General features: G+C 41.5%; 1 protein-coding gene across 3 annotated transcripts in view; it reads left to right on the forward strand.

The window, feature by feature from the left end:
- Positions 1–16,508, forward strand: part of Tacr3 (tachykinin receptor 3) — an 84,662-nt gene extending 68,154 nt beyond the window's left edge. For 2 of the 3 annotated variants that reach the window (XM_031375586.1, XM_031375588.1), the window contains exons 5-6: positions 12,775–12,971; positions 15,185–16,250. In XM_031375586.1, coding sequence (XP_031231446.1) covers positions 12,775–12,971; positions 15,185–15,497 — 510 coding nt within the window. In that variant the 3' untranslated portion in view covers positions 15,498–16,250. Of the gene's footprint in view, positions 1–12,774; positions 12,972–15,184 lie in introns of all 3 variants that reach the window. The other variant, XM_031375585.1, reaches the window with a different exon arrangement.
- Positions 16,509–24,557: the final 8,049 nt, after the last annotated feature.

Consider the following 24,557-nt stretch of genomic DNA (forward strand, 5'->3'; position numbering starts at 1 on the left):
AAATTGTCTAATAAAATATAAAAATAAGTTGAAAGTACATTATGTATATACAACCATTTCATCTAACACATTAGCATAGGCATTGTCCCTATTCATGTGGGCTTTCATATAACTTCTTATAGGCAATATTCAAAACTAGTTGGATTTGGAATGGTGCCTAATTTCCTTGATGATCTTAATATCACTACCATAATAGGCTCATAATACAGTTATAGCCTCACCTTTTCTGAACTCACTGACATGCAGAATTTTTTTCTAACTTAGAATGAAAATTTTAAGCACTGTTTTTGAAACTGAAGTGCCAAAACCTAGCTTAAATTAACAGGTGAAATAGTATTTTGTACTTAGAAATTTTTCTTTTTTGTTACTTTTGTAGTACAAATAAGAATGGTCTATATTTTTCAAAGCAATGTTCAATTTAAGTTTCTAACACAGAGAACAAATAAAGGAACGGATATGCTATGGTCTATGGATTAGTTTTGAAAAGTATATGCTCTGTAGAGATGCTATTCAAAAATCTTTCTTTCACACAGAATTGACTGTTTAGACATTCAGAAAGAAATATTATTGTACTGGAAAATGTGGCTACTATGGTTTTTTCTAATAGTTGGCAATGTTTTAATTTCCTAGACTGATTCTTTCTTTGTGACCTAAGTCACAAAATCACCCATCCTGCTGTAATCGAATGTGAGAGATATGAACAGCTGCAGGCATTGCCATCTAATCTGTACGAGACACAGAAACACAACCTTTTGTTTCCCTAGTTCGTTTCGTTAGTTAGAGGTAGGAAATATAGGTACTTATCTCACTGGCATATAATCTGTGTTTCACTCATGCATGTGTGCTTAAAGTGGATTTTTAACTATTAAGAACAGGCACTGGGCAGGAGAGATGGATCAGCTGGTAAATGTGCTTGCCATCAAGCCTAATGACCTTAGTTGGATCCCTTATTCCCACATGGTGGAAAGAGAGAACCAGCTCTCAAAGATGTCCTTTGACCTCCATGTATGCCATGGTACACATGTACCCACACAGGTACAAACACACAAAAATAGGTGATTGGTAGAAACATAGATAGATGATAGACAAACAAACAGTCAGGTAGGCAGGCAGACAGACAGACAGGCAGATAGATAGATGATAGATAGAAAGAAAGAGAGAGAGAGAGAGAGACAGACAGACAGACAGACAGACAGATAGATATAGATGATAGATTCATACAAACATATAGGATAGACTGATTGATAGATACATAGATAACAGACATATAATTAAAGTAAATAAGTAAAAACAGATATCAAGGCCATTTAAGATCTATGCCACTTGTCTGTGCATCTTTCCTATTGCCCCTAAAATCCTGAACTAATCAGGGATGATAAACCACACAAACTGCCATGGAAAATCTCACTGCCTCAGAAGCAATATACCCTTTTCAAACATCAAAAAAAAATATTCAGCATCAAGCAGCCTCTCCATCCAATTGCATTAAAATCTGTTAAGGGGTAATTAAAGATTTGAATATCTCCATCCCACACTCTAATGTGGTTACAGGAAAATTCACGGAAGTCTAAAGTCTTACATGCTTATTCTCTTTTCTGCTTAGCTTTTATGGCCTGTCAATGCCCTGGCCAGCCCTGTAACACTGATCTCAGCACTTAAATGTTTGTCATTGTTCAAATGTTGTGCTTCAAAAAGGACTTTTTCCTTCTTTTAAGTTTATGGGATTTTTTAAGTATCTCTTTTATTTGTTTGGTTTGGGGTTTGTTTTTGTTTTTGTTTGAGATCATAATATAATTACCCCATGTTCTCTATCCTAAGATCCACTTCTTATATGCTTCAAATACACTTCTAAATCCTTTGCAAAGAGGCCTGAGGGACTATGTGTAGATTTTAGTATCAGCTCATCCCCCTACGCTATGCATGTGAATTGGAAACTATTTCAAACCCCTGTTCCATCTCCACACACATTTCAGTTGTAGCCATCTTTTCCTGTTGTACCACAAGCAGGGCCTGCTGATGGCTCTCTCTCTCCCAGGTGTTGACCTGTGGCTGGCGTTAGTCTAAAAGGAGGCAATGTATACATGAGATATTTTATTGTAGGAAAGAAAAAATAGGCCGGTAAAGTAGAGAGAAGGAAAGAGAGAGAGAGTAAAGAGAGGAAGAAAGCAAGACAGCAAGAAGGCAATAGAACAAAGAGCAGGAAAGAGAGGAGAGGGAGAGCAGAGAAAAGACAAAGTGTGAGGGAGGGAGAGAGAGAGAGGAGAGGGCAAACCACCCCTTATATTGTATGGGGGGTGGCATGTCTGGCTTGTGGTCAAATGACTGAGTGTTGGGTCCAGCTAGAATACTGGGAGCTTGGGGCATTGTCTGCCTGATAGAGCACACATCTCCTGCAGGGGCAGCTGTGAGGGGTTGTGACTAAAACAGGAACCAAAGACTCAGGAGTTATGGCCAAGCTCCTCCTGCCCCCTGCAAGCAGAAATTGCCTACAGGGGCTCCAGGGCTCAAAGCCAAATACTCGACTGAGCCTGAGTTACCTGAGCAGACCACTGTCCTACACTGTCACATTTTCTGAGTCCTTTCCCTTCAATGCCAGGAGTCCACTTGCAGATACACTGATGACCTTAATGAATCACTCAGTATTATTGCAGAACTACTTTATTCTCTGGTGATTTGTGCCTTTATGAAGTGTGGACTCTCTCCCCACAGCCAGGACAGTATCGAAAACAAAACAGTGTCACGGGCCCCAGGGCTGCGGCTGCCCACCTGTTGAGCGAAACCTGGTTCCAGTTACATCCAAAAGCTCCACCCCCACAGAGTAACAAGGAAGTCACCGATTCGACTGTTGCACTGACGTATTTGGGTGGGAAGTGGTTTTTGCCCCAGGTAATATACCTGTTGGGAGAACAAAGGATTCATTATTAAAGAACCAAGATGGCTGAGCAGTAAAGTCTCCTGTCTAATTTTTACCCATCCACGTGGGTAGGTATGTCTGTGGCCACTCTATCCTATCCCTAACTCTCTCTAGCAGCTGCTCTTCTTTCTAACTCCATTTTTCCAAGTTACCCACTGTTTTATGTTACTGCAGGACAGTAATAGATGGCGCCCAACATAGGGCTGGGTTACGGCAGGTGTTGCCGAGATAGACAGCTAAGTGCTGGGTTTTGGTTGGCCAGGGTGCCAAGGTACGGCGGGGTCCATCGGTTTATCTGAGCCAAGCTGGCACAGATAGAGACGTAGCTACGGGGAAACCATGGGAACAGAAATGAGCTGTGCATAGGCTCAAGAAGAACTATTATGTCTTGTTTACGTGTATCAATGTGTGTGTATGTCATGTGAATGCAGATTGTCTCTGTGTCGTTGTCTTGTGTTTTTGCTCTGCCCCTTTGTACATGTGGCCAAGATGGCCGCAGAGGCTCCGCCCAGAGTAAAGGCTTTCCTTGTCTGGTGCTAGCTGCTCGGCTCTGAGACTCGAACAAATTAGAATGGTCACAGTGGGCAGGTGAGTGCGGCAGTAAAAGCTTCTTTTCTCTGCCCGGGATGTCTTTGGCTCACATGGGCCGTTGACTACACGTGTAGCCAGAGGAAGTTTTACGTTACTGCAGGACAGTAACAATGAAGGACTCCAATAAGCTCCATATTACAGTCTCAAGAGTGTTTTCTGACACTTTTTATTTGCTCACAATGAAATGCATTGCATAACCCAAAGAGTATAATTTTATTTTGATTGAATATTCATTCTTTTTCTCTATTCAGTTTATTGCCCATAAAGAAGAAATACCAGTAAATAACGTGTTATATGTTGTTATATCAACTCAAAACCTAATTAGTGACACCCACCACTCATTACTGAGTATAACCTTGGACACCATTTACCCACCAGTGTGCCATTTAATATCTTTCCCTTTACACTCACTTTCATTCTCTTATTTTTAAGTTTTAAGAACTCATTATGTATAACTGCCATCTATGTATCTAGAATATATCAGTAAAAGAGTAAAAAAACTAAAGAACAAACATAACAAGATAAAAATAGGCACATACTAAGTAGTTCTGGTTGTGCTAGAAAGATGGAGGTCACAGTACTAATAAGAGTCCTGAAAAAGATTGACATCAGTGGGAGGAGAGGCCTGAGGGTGTTTGATGCCCCAGTGTAGAGGAATGCCAGGGCGGGCAGGATGACAGGAGTGGGTGGGTAGGGGAGCACCCTCATAGAGGCAAGGAGAGGAGGATGGAATAGGGGATTTCTGAAGGGGAGACCTGGAAAGGAGAAAACATATGAAATGTAAATAAAGAAAATATCCAATCCAAAAAGAAAAAGAAAAGAGAAAAAGATTGACAGCTCTGCAAATGCTTCAGGGAGATGAGAGCATTAGCCATCAGAGCATCTAGAAAGAGAGTGTTTTGGTGGAGAAGCATCAAGAAGAATGGTGCTGGGCAGTGGTGGCGCACACCTCCCAGCACTTGGGAGGAAACCCTGTCTTAAAAAGAAGAAGAAGAAGAAGAAGAAGAAGAAGAAGAAGAAGAAGAAGAAGAAGAAGAAGAAGGAGAAGGAGAAGGAGAAGGAGAAGGAGAAGGAGAAGGAGAAGGAGAAGGAGGAGAAGGAGAAGGAGAAGGAGAAGGAGGAGAAGGAGAAGAAGAAGAAGAAGAAGAAGAAGAAGAAGAAGAAGAAGAAGAAGAAGAAGAAGAAGAAGAAGAAGAAGAAGAAGAAGAAGAAGAAGAAGAAGAAGAAGAGTGGTGCATCTTAAGGGGCTGCAAGCCCTTCAGCTCCTTGGGTCCTTTCTCTAGCTCCTTCACTGGGGACCCTGTGCTCAGTGCAATGGATGGCTGTGAGCCTCTACTTCTCCTCAGAGCTCCCAGGGACTAAGCCACCAACTAAAGAGTACAAATGGTGGAACTCATGGCTCCAGCAGCATATTTATAGCAGAGGAGGCCTAGTTGGTCATCAAGGGGAGGAGAGGCCCTTGGTCCTGTGAAGGCTCTATGCCCCAGTGTAGGGGAATGCCAGGGCCTGGAAGCAGGAGAAGGCCGGTTGGTGAGTAGGGGGAGGAGGGAGGGAACAGGGGAGGTTTTTTGTTTTGTTTTCATTTTTGTTTTTTTCCGGAGGGGAAACTGGGAAAGGAGATATCATTTGAAATGTAAGTAAAGTAAATACCTAATTAAAAAAAAAAGAAGAAAAATGGTGCAAGGTAGAAGCTCATATCGTTTGTTAAGGAATAGTTGGATGTTCTAATATCCAACTTCATTCAGTCCAGTATCCCTTCTGCATTCAGCTAGGTCTCTAATTTAGCTAACTATTGCAATATCAAGTCCAAGTTCATAAATATTTTTTATTTTATTGACAAATATTCATATCATCACATAACTGTACATTTTACAAGGCTCTTATTATCGTCATTGTGCTCTAAGCATCAAGGCAATGCACTTGCCAACTATCATTATGTTTCCCAGGATATTTTTCTGAATTCAAGAAATGGAACAGCCGGGCAGTGGTGGCGCATGCCTTTAATCCTAGCACTTGGGAGGCAGAGGCAGGCAGATTTCTGAGTTCAAGGCCAGCCTGGTCTACAGAGTGAGTTCCAGGACAGCCAGGGCTACACAGAGAAACCCTGTCTCGAAAAACCAAAAAAAAAAAAAAAAAAAAAAAGAAATGGAACAAAGTGTTTCCAGCTCGAATAAAAAACAAAGTTGTAAGAGTTTTAGTATGAGGACCTAACTTCATCCCACCAATGACAGCAGTTTAATCTTCTAGTCTTTAGTTTCCTGACAAACAACAGAGAGACTGTAACCTGTTGCAATGTGTAATGCTTAATTAATTATTAATTAATTAATTAAAGTGTGATCCTTATTTGAGTTCTATAAATACATGAGTAAGAAACATGAAACTAACTGCAAAAATTTGATCTTCAGATAAAATGAAATTTAAGGGAATAATGATAAAAAAAATGAAATGATTTCACATGAATGAACCAATGACAACATTCTTTTGACCTGGATTTTCTGCTCTAATGGTCAATTTCCCACCAGGTCAGTACTGTAGTTTTTAGGCCCTAAGGGAAATGTTACCTTACACATTGATCCATTTCAGGGTTTGTCTATTTCTAGAATAATGTCTCTCATGATTCTTAACCTTGTCAACTCACATCTAAATTCACAACTCGCAGTCAAACAGCAAGTGGAGTTCATAAATAATGTATTTTTCTACATCGAAGACACCTCATGGGCCACATATCAGGATCTTCCTTTGAGTTATGTTAATCTCACTGTGGTTAAGCCCCAAAATTGTTTTGTTGGATATATCTCATTCTGAACTTATTTCTAAATTCCCAAGGAAGTACGGAGAGGTTTATATTGTCTGAGTAATAAGAGATATTAGAAAGATAATCATATGATTATCACACAGTGCAAGGTACTTTCCTATCCCATAGACACATAAATGAGATTTTGCTTCAGTTATAGACACATAAGACATTTTTGATTCATTTCCTTTCATCCAGCTCTTGCTCACCATGCATGCATTCTTCGTCTGCTTATTTAACTCTAAGTCCACTAGAGACTGATCTTCTGTTGGGTTCTCTCTGACTTTCACCAACCAAAAGAGGAGAGTTAGAAGCTGGCATTATCATGAGACTTTTCTTGGGGAGACACAACAGATAGACTCCATATATTAACTCCAGTTAGAGAATCAAAGAGACTAGAGTAATGTTTATGTGAAGGACCCTGAGTTCAATCTCCAGTAATCTTACTGGAGATTGAACTCAGGGTCCTTCACATAAACAACATCATCACAGGCCAAGCATAGGCTCACTGGCTACTGTTTTCATTCTTTCTCCAGCTACATGATATCTGCTTGCATTTATATTATTACAAGTACCATTTCTTTTTATTTTTATTGGTTATTTCATTTATTTACATTTCAAATGTTATCCCCCTTCCCAGTTTCCCCTCTGCAAACTCTCTTTCCTAACCCCCTTGCTCCTGCTTCTATGAGGGTGCTCCCCCACCCACCCACCCACTCATGCCTCACAGTCCTAGCATTCCCCTATGCTGGGGTATCAAGCCTTCACAGGACCAAGGGCCTCCCCTCTCATTAATGCCAGATAAGGCCATCATCTGCTATATATGTGGCTGGAGCCATGGCTCCCTCAAGTGTATTCTTTGGTTGATGGTTTAGTCCCTGAGAGTTCTGGGGGGATCTGGTTGGTGGATATTGTTGTTCTTCCTATGGAGTTGCAAATCCCTTCAGCTCCTTCAGTCCCTCTCCTAACTCCTCCATTGGGGACCCTATGCTCAGTTCAATGGTTAGCTGCAAGGATCTGCATCTGTATCCGTAAGGCTCTGGCAGAGCCTCTCAGGAGACAGCTATACCAGGCTCTTGTCAGATGCACTTCTTGGCATCAGTAATAGTGACTGGGTTTGGTGTCTGCAGATGGGATGTATCCCGAAATGGTGCAGTCTCTGGATGGCCTTTCCTTCAGTCCCTGCTCCACTCTTTTGTCCCTGTATTTCCTTTAGACAGAGGCCATTCTGGGTTTTTTTGAGAACCCATTCCTGTGTGATGTTTTATTCACAACCTCTGTGTTCCAGACGTCTACAGTCATGGGTGCTGTCCTTTCTATCATTTCATCTGACTTAGCCATTGGCTCAATTATGTGATGATGCTCAGTGTCTTAAAATGCCACTGACACCAACACAGCCTGTGTGGCATTAATTGCATGGTTTGCAAACTCCAGACCATATTGCTATGAGTATGGATACCACCTTTGTAGAATTTGATTGTGTGTCTCCCCAGAAAGAAGCTTCACCAACCCTTAATTAGACAAGCTGTCTGTACTGTGACAGAAATGGAACCAGAGAGAGATTCTATCACTTGTGACACTCTAAGTACTGTACACTGAGATTCTGCCCCCATCTATGACCAAGACCGAAACCACTGTTTAGGATGCTACTCTCAGATACAGTCTTCTTAGATTCTGCAGTCTTTTAGCACAAAGGGACAGCAGAGTTATGAGGTGCACAGATGTTTAACTTCTCCTACAAAGATCTTAGTATGTTCAAAAGTATCTTGTGCCTTTCTGTCTCATGCTATGTGGAATCCCTTTTTATAGTCATATAGAGTGTAGGCAACTTGGATAAAATATGGTATGAATGCCCCCCAAATCCCAGGATCTCCAGGAATACTTGTTGCTTTTTTATATTTAGAATCATAGGATTTTTTGCAATAATGTTATCAGCTCTCACACGCACACTACTGGACCATATACTCCCCAAGGATTTTATAATTGTACCTGTCCTTTGCCTGTCCTTGAGTGACCTGACCTCCCTTTTTTGCTTCTTTCGGGCATTTCTTTATGTTTTTAGCTCTTCCAAATCTGCAAATTGCTCATAAGTTGGCATTATGCCAGCTATATAATGAGACTTTTCTACAGAGGATATGCTGGATGACAAAGCAATATACCAGGCATTCCTTGACAGATAGAGGAATTGTGGGAGAATACTGAGAAGGTCCACTATGGATCATTACAAGTAAATGTCAAGTTATCATGGAATCTAGCAGCTAAGGAAATATAAAAGAAAAAATGTGGTAGCAAGGTCTAATAGTTCCAATAGATGTAATCACTTATGTGGGATCTTCATCCTGGCATAGTTCTGTGGGCCGCATGTATTACCCCCACATGCATCATCTTGATAAACTGGCTTAAGTTGTTTGGTGCTGTGCCCCAACCCTGACTATGCTTGTGTGCCTGGGGCCTGGTAGACTCTTGGCCTGAAAGCTGTACCCTTTCCCATTGTCTCTCCCTCAGAAATGTGTGGCTGTGGACAGAAGCCCAGGGTTGGCAAACAATTTCCACACCCAGCATACTTTCTGCTGGCTTTTATCTGAACGGTTCCATCCTATATCCATCACTATTGCCACTGTCACCTGGTTGACTGGATGCTTGCCATGAATTAAGGAAGACTCAGCTCTAGAAACCACTGAAGACCCTTCTACTTTATAAAAGTCATGCTCCACAATAGGGTTCAGAAGAAGACACTAAAGCCCCCTACCAGTCTAGTGATTGCCTCTTTTATAACTGTGAACATGGTTCTATCTGACCTGGTGGACCAGACACCAAACACAGCTTATCTTATTGCCATCTCCTTTCCTATCACTCACCTCAAATCATTAGATTCCTTTCACTACACAACTCTCCCCCTGGGTTCAGGGTTTTGGAGGTTTGTTTTGTTTTGTCTTGGTGGGAGGAGTTGGTTTGGTTAGGTTGGATTGGGTTGGGTTGGGTTGTTGTCATTTTGCTTGAGTTTTTATTTGTTTGTTTGCTGGTTTTGTTTTTGGTTTTGATCCTAGGAAGGACTCCTTAGCACAAACATAAATGGTGCTTTCTTTTCCTTGTATCTTGCAAACCATAAGGAATAAAAAGTCAATACTTTTGCCTCATTTTAATCCAATCCTTTCTATATAATGTTACTACAGAGATGCTAAGCACACCTCCTTTTCCCTTCCTAATCCCCATTAATATGAGCAAGTTCGCTTTGGGCTGCCATGGTTGTCTCAAGTGCATTTCTTAGTACACATACATGAGCCAGGCAACCTCATCCATATAACTTGTCCCTTATATGGTATGCTCGGGGACTATAATATTTGTTACTTACTTTGATTGCTCTTAATGACATCTCTGACCTGGCCTGCAGGTCACGTTATTGGGGGGAACTAGGAGGGTCACAACCTGTGAATAAAGAATAGGCGAGAGAGACGACAGGACTCAAGGAAGCATTGCTTGTCAAGAGCCGTTTACTTAGTGCAGCCGAGCATATTTAAAGCAAAAATCTTGGAGGGGAGGGGGAGAGGAAGGAGGGAGATGGAGGGTTACAAAATCTTCTGGGGTTGAGCTCCGGTGTGACAGGTGAGGAGGGGGTGGATGACAGGTGGAGAGGGGGTGGTTTTCCGTGAATGTTCTTTTCCCAGGGCCAAGCCGGATCCTTGTGATTGTCAGGCAGGATGTTAATCTCAGGGTTCACATCCTTGTGATTGTCAGGCAGGATGTTAATCTCAGGGTTCTCAATTAGCTGGGGCAGGATATTTATCTCAGGGCTCTCATGGTCCCCAACACATCTCTGTAATCACGCAGTAGATTCCACTAATCAAGCAGGCATGACATTGTATATCACAAAATGTAAGACAGCCCCACTTGAATTGTCCCTGAGGCTTTCCCTGTGGGTAAAAGACTTAACCTTGATTGCATGTCTTATCACCCAAAGCAAGGCCCATGAAACTACCACCACAGAAAGAAGGCACATTGTTCCTTTCATGCCACCTAGGGAAAGGCACCATTCTAGGACTTCTCCTGTGGATTTCCCACCCTTGAGAGATCAGCTTCAGATCTGTATCTCGGTATTCATAGCAGAGGAACCATTCCTCCCCAAACCATCTTTAGTTCTGTTGGTGCTGGTTTAAGAACCGACTATGTGATATGGACATTACCTGGGCACGAGGCATGACACAAACTTCTATTCCCAGGATAGAGAACAAATGGCGGATCAAAGTAATAATTACAGCAAAATACAAACTGATGAACCAGTAAATTTATTCGCATTATTGACAGCATTATGGGTGAAGGAGCAGAAGCAACTCATGGAAACTCTGTCATCGAACACTGACTCCTGAAAGCTATGCCCTAGGGGCACTGTGCATGATCACAGGCAGCTAGCAGGTCAGATCTCTTCTCAGGCAACTGTTTACTATTTCTCTAATGGTAGGGAGGAACCCCGAAGTTGGACTATGAAAGGCAGTCTGTGTTCTGGTTGAGAGATGCTTACTCTAGAGACCCAGTAGAAAATTCTACAAGGGATGGAACAGTGAGCAATACCCCCAGAGATTAGGAACCTGACACCATGAGCCCTCCAACTCCATTATCCTGTGGCTAGACACTGCCTCAAGCTCCTGGTATTCTGGTTGTGCTCCACCCCCACAGTCATCTGACTACAGCCAAGTAGGCTCTGCCCCACAGCTACCTGGCAACACCAAGATAGCCCAGACCACTATAAAAGGGGCTGCTTGCCCCCTCTTCTCTCCCTTAAGCTCTTGTTCTTACTCTCACCTCTTGCTCCCTCTCCTCCCCTTCTCCCCCCACGTGGCCATAGCCAACCTCTGCTTCTCTACTTTTCTCCCCCTCTCTGCCTTTCTACAATAAAGGCCTTAAAACCATGAACTGCCTCCTTTCATCTAGACTCACCATGCTGGAACCATGGAAGACACCTTCCCCTAAAGAGCTGCATCTAATCTCCCACATGAAAGCCTCCCAGTATTTCCAACCACCAGGGCAAAGTGAGGACTACCCAGAGCCTTCTCTCCCGGCCCCCATTTTTTTTCCTTGCAGCTGGGTGGTCACTGCTATCCCAGAGCCCCCACCTGTTCTCAGCTCTTTCGCAGTGTTCAGCAAAGTCCTGCAATGCCCAAGAACTAGAACCTGTCGTCCTTGTCCTCCTTGAGGCCCAGGGAACCCAGACTGCTGCCTCCCACCCCAGCGGACTGGGGTTAGTGGCTTCCCACATCCAGATGCCCACCCGGCAGTGTGGAGAGCACTGCAGTCTCCCCCATCCACCTGCCCAGGGTCTCTGAGCTCTGGCAGGACGCAAGTCTCTGCTACCCCTTTATTTCCCCACCTCCCAGCACCCTACACCCCAAGAGCATTCAATTTCCAACTTTCTGGGTTATGTGAGTTGTTTAATTTTTGAGTCCCATGAGCCTCCCACTCTACTTCCTGGAGGAAATATTTTCACTTAGATCTTCCTAAGCCCTAAGGGGACTTCCTTCAGGGTGAAATGTTTCAACTCCCAGGAAACTCCTTCACAATAGCATCCTACTCAAATGGAGTCTTATAGGATATGAAGTTTCAAATTATAGAAAAAAAATGAAATTTAGACTCCTAGAAGATTCGATTTGAGATTATGTGAGAAGAACAGGGATTCTCCTTGCTCTGAAAGCAGCATCCATCTCAACCTCCTGGTAAAAGCTGCTAGCAAACCAATCAAATAAGTCAATCACTTATTTATAAATTAGAAATTAATAAAATTTTCTTAGATTATTATATTAATGATCACTAATCAGAGAAAGTGTCTCTAATGTATGGAATCAAAATAACACCCAGAGAATTCTCTAGTAGACATAATAATAACACAATTTAAATAGTCTGTAGGTCTGAGAAGACTATGACAAATAATGAAAACCAAGCCCATCCCTGTTAGAATAATATACCTCCATAATGACTTAGCTTCCCTAAATATATTTTCACTATTACACATTGCAGACTTCAAAGGCTAATGCAGTTCCTGCCTCCCTCTCCATGGGTTTTTGTAAACAGCTTCTCGAGATCAATCTGTGTGTGCACACGGTGCAGAAAATTCAAATAGGCTATTATGGTGCATTCTAGGCAAATACTGGAGCACTGAACTACATCCCTAACCTTATTCTAGATCAATGAAAATATACTCTTATCTATGTGTGTTAGTGTCACTATTAGGTAGAGATGAAGTTGTGGCACAACATATATTTTGATATTTAGCTTAGATAAGTGTGTATATCTGTGCATATATGTATATATATAAAGTTAGAGTATATATTACTCATTACCATTTACAGTGTGTCAGCTATTCATTAAATGTACTATAATTTTATGCATTTAGCTTTATTACTTAAAAAGTAACCTGTAGAGAGACATTTAAACTCTTTTAATGACTTTTTAACTTGCTCAGAGTGATTTTCTCCTTTCTTTCCAGGTTGTAAAAATGATGATTATTGTGGTGGTGACGTTTGCCATCTGCTGGCTGCCCTACCACGTGTATTTCATTCTCACTGCAATCTACCAACAGTTAAACAGGTGGAAATACATCCAGCAGGTCTACCTGGCTAGCTTCTGGCTGGCCATGAGCTCCACCATGTACAACCCCATCATCTACTGCTGTTTGAACAAGAGGTAAGAAAAACACTGCTGGCTAGTGCATGGCTCTCAGCACCTACCTCCACCTTCCCTGGAAGAATGGAGAGAGAGTGTAAGAACTTAGAGAGAAACCTGGAGCTTGCTCTTACAGGCTTTTCTAACTTCACCAAATGCCCCACCTTAAAGCCTAGGCACTCAAGCCACTACTAGATCAGCAGCTTGACTTTGCTAACCTGTGGCCCTCTCCTACAGTTCCTCATGTTGTGGTGACCTCCAGCCATAAGATTACATTGTCCATACATCGCAACTGTAATTCTACTACTGGCATGAATTGTAATCTAAATGTCTATGTTCTCGGCTGGTCTTAGGTGACCCTATGAAGGATTGTTGGCCCCCCTAAAAGGGGTCAAAACAAACAAGTTGAGAAGCATACACTACAGGTTTTTAGAGGTAGATTTTATTTGAGCCAATTTCTTCCCTTAAAACTTTCAGAATTTTATCTGCCAGCAAAAAAGAAACTCATAAACGGAGGTTCTTCCACATTCCCAAGGATGAGAATTTTTTCAATGCAATTAAAATATTTTTTTATGAGAGGGAGAAATAATGGGATATATGATGAGGATTCTGTTAAGAAAGGGTTCTCATCAATAGCCTTCAAAGTGCATGTGGCTGGCCAAGCAAGGAATCCCTGTCCCTTCCTACACAGCCTTGCAGGGTGATGGAGAGGCTGTAGCTAGAGAGGTCAAGAAGTCTTCAAAAAGCTTTTCTAAATAATACCATTTGTGCCAATATGCCGATCATCTCAGCAGTGTGGGAAGGCATTTGCATTGAGCCAGAGCTACATAGCAAGATCCTGTCCAAAAAAAAAAAAAAAAAAAAAAGGTAAGACCAATTGCTTCTTCTTGGCCTTCTGGCTAAGATCAAGTATAAAGTAGGACCACTTGTAATCAAATTTAACACTATAAAGAAGGTTAGTGCTGGCCTCAATATTTAAAAAAACATAAAAATTCTAAAACTAAACCCACTTTGTTGGTATATTGAACACATAGAGGAGTAAGGTTGAATTTTACAAGATAATCCTCTCAATAAACCAGTGAACTTGTGCACCAATAGAAATGGTTCTTTACATCGATGTAAGTAACTGCACAGTCTAACTTCTCAACTTGGGAAGACACCAAGAGACTCATGCCTTAGGTTGGTTAAAAGCTTAATGAACTCTTTTTAAATTAACTGTATAAGCCATATCTCAATTTAAGCCACTTCACAAGTAATAAATCAGCTTTGAATCAACTGCACTTAATAGTATGCAGTGACAAGGATTTCAAACATTTATATATGATTAGATAAAATCATTACAATTAACAATTTTAACATTAAATGAGACTGATTTGTAAATGTGCAATTATTTGCAATAAAGTGCTTTTGGAATAGAGTACGCTATTTTTTTTTATGCCTTCACTTGGCAGCCTCATGCGATTAGTTGTGTAAATGTATGAGATCACTGCCAACAAGCAGTTTGCCCCATCGATAACCCAGGCCATGCTTTTTCAATTTAATGAATTATTTTCCCAATGACAGGAAATGGTAATTTAAGAACAAAAACTCACAGGACTGGTGTTGTACTATAAACACAAACCTGTATAAAAAGTCGAATTTAGATCTGTGGAGTGTAGCGTGGGTATCCTCTATTTTATGGCTTATGGAAGAATTGGAGGAAGGATTGAGGGTCTCGAAGGGGAAAGGAACTCCATAGGAAGAACAAGAGTCATCTTACCTTGGGACTATCGTAGACTGAACTACCTACCAGCCAAAGAATGACTATGGGCTGGACCTAGTGCACACAACCCCCACCACACTGCACCCATAGCAGCTGTGTGGCTTAGTCTTCGTGTGATTCCCTAACAATTGGAGGGTGTGTTGGGGGTATCCCAAAAGCTGTGGCTTGTCTGAGCATTATGTTCTTTTAGATGGGCTGTTGCCTTGTCTGGCCTCAGTGGGAAAGGATATGCCTAACCCCTCAGAGTTGATGTGCCAGGGTAGAGGGGACCCTCTCAGGGGAAAGGGAGGGTCCAGGATGGAGAAGGGATTTGAGAGGGGATTGCTTGGGGCAGGGACAATGATCGAGTTGTAGAGTGAAATTTTTTAAAAAGTCAAATTTAAAGGCAGGGTTCAATCATTAGTGTCCGTGCTATCTGGATAGCTGAAGGCAATGCCTAGGTAAAACTGCCTTTTTCTCTTCTGCTTCTCAGATTTCGCGCAGGCTTCAAGAGGGCTTTTCGCTGGTGTCCTTTCATCCAGGTCTCCAGCTACGATGAGCTGGAGCTCAAGACTACCAGGTTTCATCCCACACGGCAGAGCAGCCTGTACACCGTGAGCAGGATGGAGTCAGTGACCGTGCTGTTTGACCCCAATGATGGGGTCCTGGCCAAGTCCAGCCACAAGAAGAGGGCAGTGCCCAGAGACCCCAGTGCCAACGGCTGCTCTCACAAAGATTCCAAATCTGCCTCCACCACATCAAGTTTCATAAGCTCACCCTATACCTCTGTGGATGAATATTCCTAAATCCATGTCCCGAGGTAAAGGTTGTCGTGAGGCCAACATGAGGCCAGCCTAGGTCCCTCATTCTCCTAACCATTCCCAGTCCTGTTCTAGGAACTTTGGGGAAGCAGAAGGGCAGTTCTTAGGTGGGGATACTTAATCTGAGAAAAGTGGAATACCAATGTAACAAAAACTACCATCATATCAGCACCAAGAAAACTGAGTCTTCAATTTACTCTTTAAGAATCTAGCTGGTCATATGCAACAACTACAAAGTGAGAATCTGAAAAATGCCCTAAGTGTCCGGTGTCTGTCATTTAACAATGGCAATGTGCTGTTGTGACAGCAGAACAGTAGAGAAGTTTTCCAAGAGAATAAGGACGCTCTAAAATGCAATACTGAGCAAAGGGAGACATGACCTACATAGAGCAGAGGTTCTGTGTGGCTGCGAAGTGGAGAGGGCAAATGACTGACTTCCCCACACAAGTAATAGAAGAACCAGTCTCAAAGAGTAGGGACATACGGTAGGAAGAAGGCTTTGCTCAAGAAAATACATTTTGTAGACTGAAAACTTTCAGAAATTCCCTCCACAACAGTAAGCAGAGAAGGATAAATAGTCAAATCACTACCCAAACATACTATGTCTTTCTCTTGATTATTTTTCCCAAGGAAATAATTGCATTTAATTTTGGCCACTAGGTGTTTTGAGTGATAAACTAAGTTGCAGTCAAATTTGGAGCCTTAATCAACAAAGAAAATTCTTACCATCTTCTTTATCTTATTGTTCACGATTTTTTTTTAATTAAGTAGATTGTAAAACACTAAACATATGTTCTAATGCAAAAGGAGAGATTCACATTTGCCTCTGTAGCTCACTTGCTTGATTTGAGTAGCAAGGTAATAGCACTTACAAGTTATCAAGCCAGACACTAGCATCTCCAAGCCCTTGAGCCAGCTGCTTCCCTCTGCCATCCAGAAAAAAATGTCAAAATCATGAACTTTATTGGTTATGTCATGGCAACCTTCTCTTCCTTCCTCACTGGGGGAAAAAACAAAGGACACGGGGGAGTATCGCAATATATTTCAAGTGTTAGATGAGTTTCAAAAGGACAAATTGAAAAATATTGCTTATATACAGATGAGTTAGAGAATACATAGACCCACAGGTAGCTGGCGAGAAAAGGAGATGCTCAGGGGACGTAAGCTCCAGAGGAGGAAGGCAGCACACATGCTTCCAGGCACAAAACTTTGATGTCTGCACTTAGATAAGAGAGAGATCCTGCAAAAGGGAATGAGTTAATGGTACTCATGTATGTGTGTGTGTGTATGTATGTACCCCTTTCTAAACCTTGTCGGACTTATCTAATGGAAATGAGTATTTTTGGCCATCTCCTTTCTTACCCCTATAACTGCTTTCCTTATTGATTTATGTTCGGAATACATTATGATATTACTTTCTTTCCAGTTAGGGGATCTGCCATATGTAGGCACATTTAAGAGGCCCAGAAACAAAAAAAGAAACATCTGGATCTGTAGAATGTGTCTTCTAGACTATACCCTTTACAAGTCATCTTTCCTTATGTTACTACAACTGTTGATTCTGTGTGCAAAACCACAAGCCTTCTGGGAATGAGATTTGTCCTACTAACTTCTCTTTTCCAACATTTGGGGGGGTTATTAACTATCTACCTAAAATACTTGCCTCTAACACTTTTTTCTTTGTATGTTCTATCAACATAAGAATATTTCTGAAGAGTAGGGCAGAGGCAATTGCCTGATAGTAAATCCTAGTGGATTATCACAGCATTTGTCTCCAGTCCTTCTTTCTCATTTGAAGCCTAAACTATAAATACCCAATTGTTGCACAATTTCAACTCTAGTCTAAAGTACCAAGTTCTATATGTCTGAGTTTACTTTAATAATTCCAATAAACGAGCAGACCACCAGATGCGCATATGAGTGTGCAGATAAACACTATCAAAAATGAATGTAACCGCTTAGAGGATTGAACTCAGAATAAAATCACAAAGGCAGATGGTCACAACAGAATTGCCACAAAACCACCCAGCAACATCTCTGAAGCATTTTGTGCATGTTTCCCCTCAGCAATTGTATTAACTATCTCATCATCTGAATATAGTGTTTTAAAATGTTTATTCCTAAAATATGTAAGTGCTTATCAAATGTAAAATCATCATGAAACCCTGGTATGCGTCATGTGTCTTCTTAAATTTATGGGTATACTAGGCTGGTGTAATTAAGTTTAACGTCATGGGAGCATAGTCAGCCTTAGAACTCTGAACCAGTGAATGTGAAGTTGGCCTTCAAATTCAATGTAGTCTTCCATGCCCAAACACATCTGAAGAACATGACTCCTGGCTTTCGTAATGGGCGAGTTCAGGAGAATCTTCCAAGACCTCTCTAGGGTGTTCCTTGCCATAATCAGTTGCTTTTACTTTGGTTTGGATTTTTTTGCACATCTGCTGCTGCTCCGTTCAGTCCCCTTCTGCTGGCACTCTTGCCTCTGTGGCTCACACACTAGCTTTTTAAGGTCTTTTAAGACAAACTGATATCCTTTGCTCACAGCTCATGGTGAAACCGACAGACATGGTTAAGCTCAGAAGTTTAAACAACATGAAACTAAATAAATGGGTAGAAAAGATAGAGATCCTTTTTGCTGAATTTCAACACTGAGTTGCAAAATAAAGCATATGGAGGTTGGCTTCAACAGTGCGGACTTTGCAGAAGGCCGTGTCTGCATATTCGACAGAGTTTACATGACCGTGCCTCCAAAATCTGATCTACCCTCTAATATTAAAGTTCAGATGGAATCTTTTTCACTGTTTACAGACACTGACTCAGAGTCCTAGACAGATGGATAAGATGTCTTGGGCTTTTTTATATGTAAGTATCAGGGGGAAAAAACTAAAATAGTTTGAGAGAAATACAGAAAAAATAAAATAATTGATGAGTATTTTGTTTCTCTTTTGAAAAAGAAAAAAAGTGAATCAAAAATAAGCATCCTGTTTTGTTGTTTTACATTCAAAGGAAGCAACAAACCTACTTACTATAGAATGCAATCTAATATAACTTTCGGTGCTTCAGTGAGCTGCTGTAGTTATTATTCCACCTCCCAACGTTAGGAAACCAACAATTCCAACCCGGCAGCCAGTTCACATTCTCTTTGGTGTCTGAAAGTCCCTCAGAAACAGGCATCTGACCAACTTCAAAGTGCTTCTGTCCTTGCATCCTATGCCAAATGCCTGAAGGCTTGATAGCAAACCCAAGAAACACAAAATAAATGTGAAAACAGTGCTGGCCAGCTCGGAATTTTTGTGGCAGCATAAACTTCTCATTGCTGTCTGGTCAATTAAAATAGCAACAAATGTAACAACTAACTGGACTAGCCAGCTTCCTTTGTCTTTAACCATGTGCCAAAAGTTAAGGAAACGGGCAAGTTAATGGGCAAGCACAGCTCTGCCCATGCAGAATAATAAGAGTGGAGTAAATTTCCTTTAGACCAAACAAGAATTGAGAAGATATTATTCATCAGGGCTAAGAAAGGCCACTAATTATCTGCTTTATATATATTAATGAAAAATCTGTGTTTATAAGGCATTCACATATATACACCTTGTAACTAGTGAATAAAGTATTTTTCAAGTTGTAATAATTACACTGATAATATTTAATAGGTACATACTCTTTGCATAAGTGGTAGTAGATTGAGAAACTAATGCTTTCTTTTAAATTTATTAAAGTAATACAAAAATTATTAAATCCCTAAGGTCTTCCTATGTGGCTACTAAAACATCTTATGAATCAATCGTCTGTCAAACTACATTGCATTTTCTTGCTCATCTTTCCTCTTGAAATGGTTTTCCTAAGCTCCTTTGATTCAGGACAGAAAAAGTATTTAGGAGAAGCATAGTTACCAAAGTATAGAAGATCACGGTTTAGACAGAGCAGAAGGGTAGAACACTGTTTCAGAACAGTGGCTCCCAAGCTATCCCAACCGAGAGATGAGGATTAAGCCCAAGCTGGCTAACAGGTCTCTAGCACCTAGAGGAAACAATTACCTGTTCTGAGCCCCACTTAACTTATCAATAAAAGTAGAAAATAGCAATGTCCCTATTGTACTGATGACAGAATCATTGGTTAATACATAAGCAGGACAGAGCTAAACAGAGAAGTATGTTTAAAACCTCTCATCTTGCACATGCAGGGAGACAGGGAAGCCCTTTGTAATTTGTGTCATTGCTTCCTGTGCTAAGTGTTTTCAGGGCCTTTCCGTTACTGCACGAGAGCTGTTTCCAGAGCTCTCAGACGGTCCCATGCACTGTATATGACTTTTCCTACATTTCATTCTTGTACCCTAGCCCCTGGGGTGGGAGAGATATACAAAGTTTGCAATGGCCAACTAACAAAGGAATAAGTGACTTGAAACATATGAATCTAACTTCTTCCTTCAGAAAGAAGCAGTTAACTATGGTCATATTTGGGTTCCAGAATAAGTCAAACTATGATAATGGCTGAATAATGAAGATAGAGAGTTCTCTAAAGCTTACTCAGAAGTTTCGCTGACCCCCTTGATGTGTCCATCATGATTTCATGAGTAGAGAGAGCCCATTTCCATGTCAGGAAGAGCAGTGACTTACAACACCTATTCCATTTTAGAAGTGGCAAGGACACTTTACCCCATCTAGCTTTTTATCCTAAGTTGGATACAAACCTCATTTCCAGCCATCTCATTATGAAGAGGGTAGAAGATAGCAAGGCTTCACCCATCCTAAGCATCCAAAAAGATGGGGGTTGGCATGATGTGGGGCATCTCTAGGATGTGCCAGAGAACTGAGATTTGGAGAGGAGGGGTCCGAGGAGTTTATAGGGATGACTTTAGCTGGAACTACCAGCAGTGGGGAACCTGAAATGGGCCCCTCCTGTAGGAAGTCAGGACTCCCAGTGGATAGAGAAGGACACGAACACACCCACAAAACTTTTTACCCAGAATTTGTCTTGTCTACAAGAAACGCGGGGACAAAGATGGAGCAGAGACAGAGATAATGGCCAAGCAATAACTGGCCCAACTTGAGACCCATCCCATGGATGAGCACCAATCCCTGACACTATTACTGATACTCTGTCATACTCGCAAACAGGAGTCTAGCATAACTGTCCTCTGCTGGCTCCACCCAGCAGCTGACTGAAACAGATGCAGAGACCCACAGCCAAACATCAGATGGAGCTTGGGGACTCTTATGGAAGAGCCAGGGGAAGGATTGAGGGCCCCAAAGGAAATAGGAACCCCACAGGAAGACCCACAAAGTCAACTAACCTGGGCCCTTGAGGGCCAGAGACTGAACCACCAACCAAAGAACATACACAGGCTGGACCAAGGTCCCTAGCACGTATGTAGCAGATTAGCAACTCAGTCTTTATGTGCCAACAACTGACACAGGGGCTATCCCTAAATCTGTCGCCTGCCTTTGAGTCCCCTTTCCCCCTAATTGGGCTGCCTTTTCTGGCCTCAGTGGGAGAAGATGCACCTAACCCAGCAGAGGTTTGATGCGCCAAGGCGGGGGGTGAGGCGGGGAATACTCAGGGGGCCCTACCCTCTCAAGGACAAGGAGAGGAGCATGAGGGAAGGGACTATGTAAGGGGGGACTGGGAAGGGGCGGTGATCAGGATGTAAAATGAATAAATAAACGAAAAAAATTAAATACTGGTGTGTGCCAAAATACAGATGAATCTCAAAGCCACAGTGCTACATGAAAGAAGTGAGCTGCAAAAGATGATACACTGATGTATGTGAAACAGACAAAATCTGCAGAGAAACAGTAGGTTTAAATGCCTTGCCTGATGGTGCTGAGATGAGACGAGGGGGTGAAAGGGGCACTGACTGCTGTAGTGCACAGAATTTCTTTCAGGGCCGATGAGAGTATCCTAAAATTGGGTTATGGGGTTAGATGCACAACTCTATAAATATGCTTAAAACTACTGGATTGGATCATGTAAATGTGAGAATTATCAGTAAACTATTTTTAAAAGAAAAAGGATTTTGTTGAAGGAATGGACAAACTACATTATTAAAGAATTTTGTGAAAAACACCTTTAATCAAGCGAAACAGTTGATTGGATAGACTGTAACAAAAAAAATAGAAGGATAAATTCTCCTCTTCACAAATAAAACTGACCCATAAAATCAATCCGTCCATCCCTTATTATGCGCAAAGCCCTAGAATTAGGCATAAAAATTTCCTTCAGAAAATCCTAGTCTACAGAGAGAATTTATCCAGGATTCAGAAGCACATTATAATTTCAGCTTACATTGAAAATCATCCTCCGGGGACTGGAGAGATGGTTCAGATCATTTGCTGTTCTTGCAGAGGACCTGAGTTTGGCTCCCAAAACTGATGTTAGGTGGCTCATAGCAACCTGTGGTTCCAGCTCCATGGAAAACAGTGCCTTCTCCTGGCCTCCATGCGCACCCACACTTAGTGTACACAAACATACCAACACACAAACTGATACTATTAGTAATAATAATACACTAACAGTGTTCACTGTATCACTGTAAGTAGATACCAACTCTGATAATCTTAACCTAGTGAAATGTAATAAAACACACTAGTAACCCCCAAACTCTTCCCAAGTATTAGAACAGGCCTGGTCTATAGTCACTGGCCATAGCCAAGTCAATTGCCAAGATGTTCCTGTAACTGTACTGCCACCACAACTATGAGTTAAAATCACTGTTGTTTGCAAAACTTTTATCCCCCCAAATGCAAGTCTTCTGCGAGAACTACTGTCGCTCCCATGCCTGGAACCTGGGTCTTGGTCCTACTGCTACACCAGTGCTCCTGGCACACATTGCTCTGTGTTGCTGTTGTTTTGCTTCATGAGACTTCAAAGCCTCTTTCCATTGCATAAATATGGTGCAGATAAGCTGAGGTGTTCCTTGTCCCAAGCGTTTCTACTTGTAAAATGAAAGGCAGGATCTGCTTCATACAGTGGGAGACCCCCAAATGCAGAAGGTTGGGTATTCAACAAGAATAGCTAGTCTGTAATAAACGCCTGAACAAAAACAAATTACATCTGAGTGAAATGGGTGTCTTCAACTGCCAGAATCCCAACTTCTAATTTTCTTTTTATTCATCCATGTTAAACTGCAGATAAACCTATATGTTTTCCTTTTATTACTACACAAATAACAAAAATATTAAACAATACGCTGAGGTGTGTATATCTTGTTCAAACTGAACTCTTGGAAAATACATGCAGCTTTTCAAGGTTATTTTGAGAATAACCCTGACTTGCAGACCTGGAAAACAATTGTTCCAGGTTTTAAAGGTTACAATTGGCTGTTGATAGGCAGCCGATGTCACAATTAGGGATAATTAGCATGATTACTTCCAAATAGAATGTCGCTTTCACAAAGGCACTGGTGCAAATTAAAAGGTAACCACTGTGGTCCTGACACATCTCCCAGGCAATGATCAACAATCCGTCTCCTCCTAGAGAGCAAACAATACATACAAAGACAAGAGGCCAAAACACCCACACTTTTCCATGCGACTGAACTGCTTTAAAGTTAAATAGAAAGCAAGGTCATGGTCGTTGTTAGGCAGCACTCAAATGGTCCTGAGGTTTGACAAGACAAAACATTGAATTCCCTCCACCAGATAGAGTGCAGGGCCTGCTATAACAAGGGTTGCCCCCCCCCCCCCGTGGGTCGCGATCCTCTGGAATTATCTATTGAATTTTTACCTTGCTATGCATAACAGTAGCAAAATTACAGTCATGAAACGGCAATGGAAGTAATGTTATGGTTGGGAGGATGGGGGTCACAACAACATGAGGAACCGTATTAAAACGTCACAGTGTTAGGAAGGTTGGGAACTGCTGCTCTATATAATTAATTTAGAGGCAAAAGAATAAATGCCAGCGTCCCTTGCAGTTCTTCTCAGGCTGCACAACTGTGCATCACACTGCTGTGAACGGATACTAACCCGGTTACAAACAATTGAGGATGTTGCTGTCTGTGACACTGGGCCTGGGAGAGTACTAAATCCTGATCAGCAAATAAAAGAAATGGTTGATCTCTACAATCCGAGCACAAGTTACTACAACCATTTGATACTTAACGTCTTGGTGTGGAACTGCCAATGCTGTCGCTTTTGTTTCAGGAAGACTCTGAAGAAACCCAGCCTTTCAGTGGCACCTACTTGTTAATACACGTGTGTCTGTCTCATGTCTGAAGTGTACCTCTTAAGGTCAAAGATGAAATGGGAATACCATAGGGGTCCAGAATGGGTGGAGACGTTAAGGTCTCGGCCAGGAAAGAAGAAAGATATAAAAACAAGAATAGACTAAGATCCAGTCCAGGGTGAGAGTAAAAGTTAGGAGTGAAGAATATGTATACAATAAAGAGGATGAGTCATGAGATTGTACATTGCCTCAGGACCACAGAAAAATAAATAATTCTGAGGTAACATTCCACTAACAAAACATTTTCCCATATTTGTTATTCGTTAATATTCTAAAACTGTAACTATGGGAAGATAGATGATACATGACAGATGGATGGATGGATGGGTGGATAGATGATGGATGGACGGAAGAATTATTTATCAATGAGTAAATAGAAAAACAAAGATATACTTTTGCTATAGAAGGATATGTAAGCTTATTTAGTCCTTCAAATATTCTTCTTATTATTTTTCATCCCTACTTCTTAATCTATTGATTATATTTCCAATTCTAAGAAAACCAACTACCAATGAAAACAAAAGGAGACAAATACCACCAGGTCTTTTCACCCACTGCACAAAAGGAAGATGGGAAGAAAGAGAAAATAAAATTGATAAAGACTGAATCGCCTCCCTCAAACACCCCTCGCCTATTTGCTATTATTTTATTTTACAACAGAAACGATGTGTTTTCTACTCAACGGCAGGCCTTGTGGTCAACTAGAAATGGTGTGAAGGAGCAGCTCAGTAGGGAGCATGTCTTCACAGTGCTCAGAGCCCTGTAAAATGACGACCACGTGCTCAGAGCCCTGTAAAATGACGACCACGTGCTCAG

Source organism: Mastomys coucha, unplaced genomic scaffold (genome assembly GCF_008632895.1).
Source record: "Mastomys coucha isolate ucsf_1 unplaced genomic scaffold, UCSF_Mcou_1 pScaffold16, whole genome shotgun sequence".
NCBI classification, from domain to species: Eukaryota; Metazoa; Chordata; class Mammalia; order Rodentia; family Muridae; genus Mastomys; species Mastomys coucha.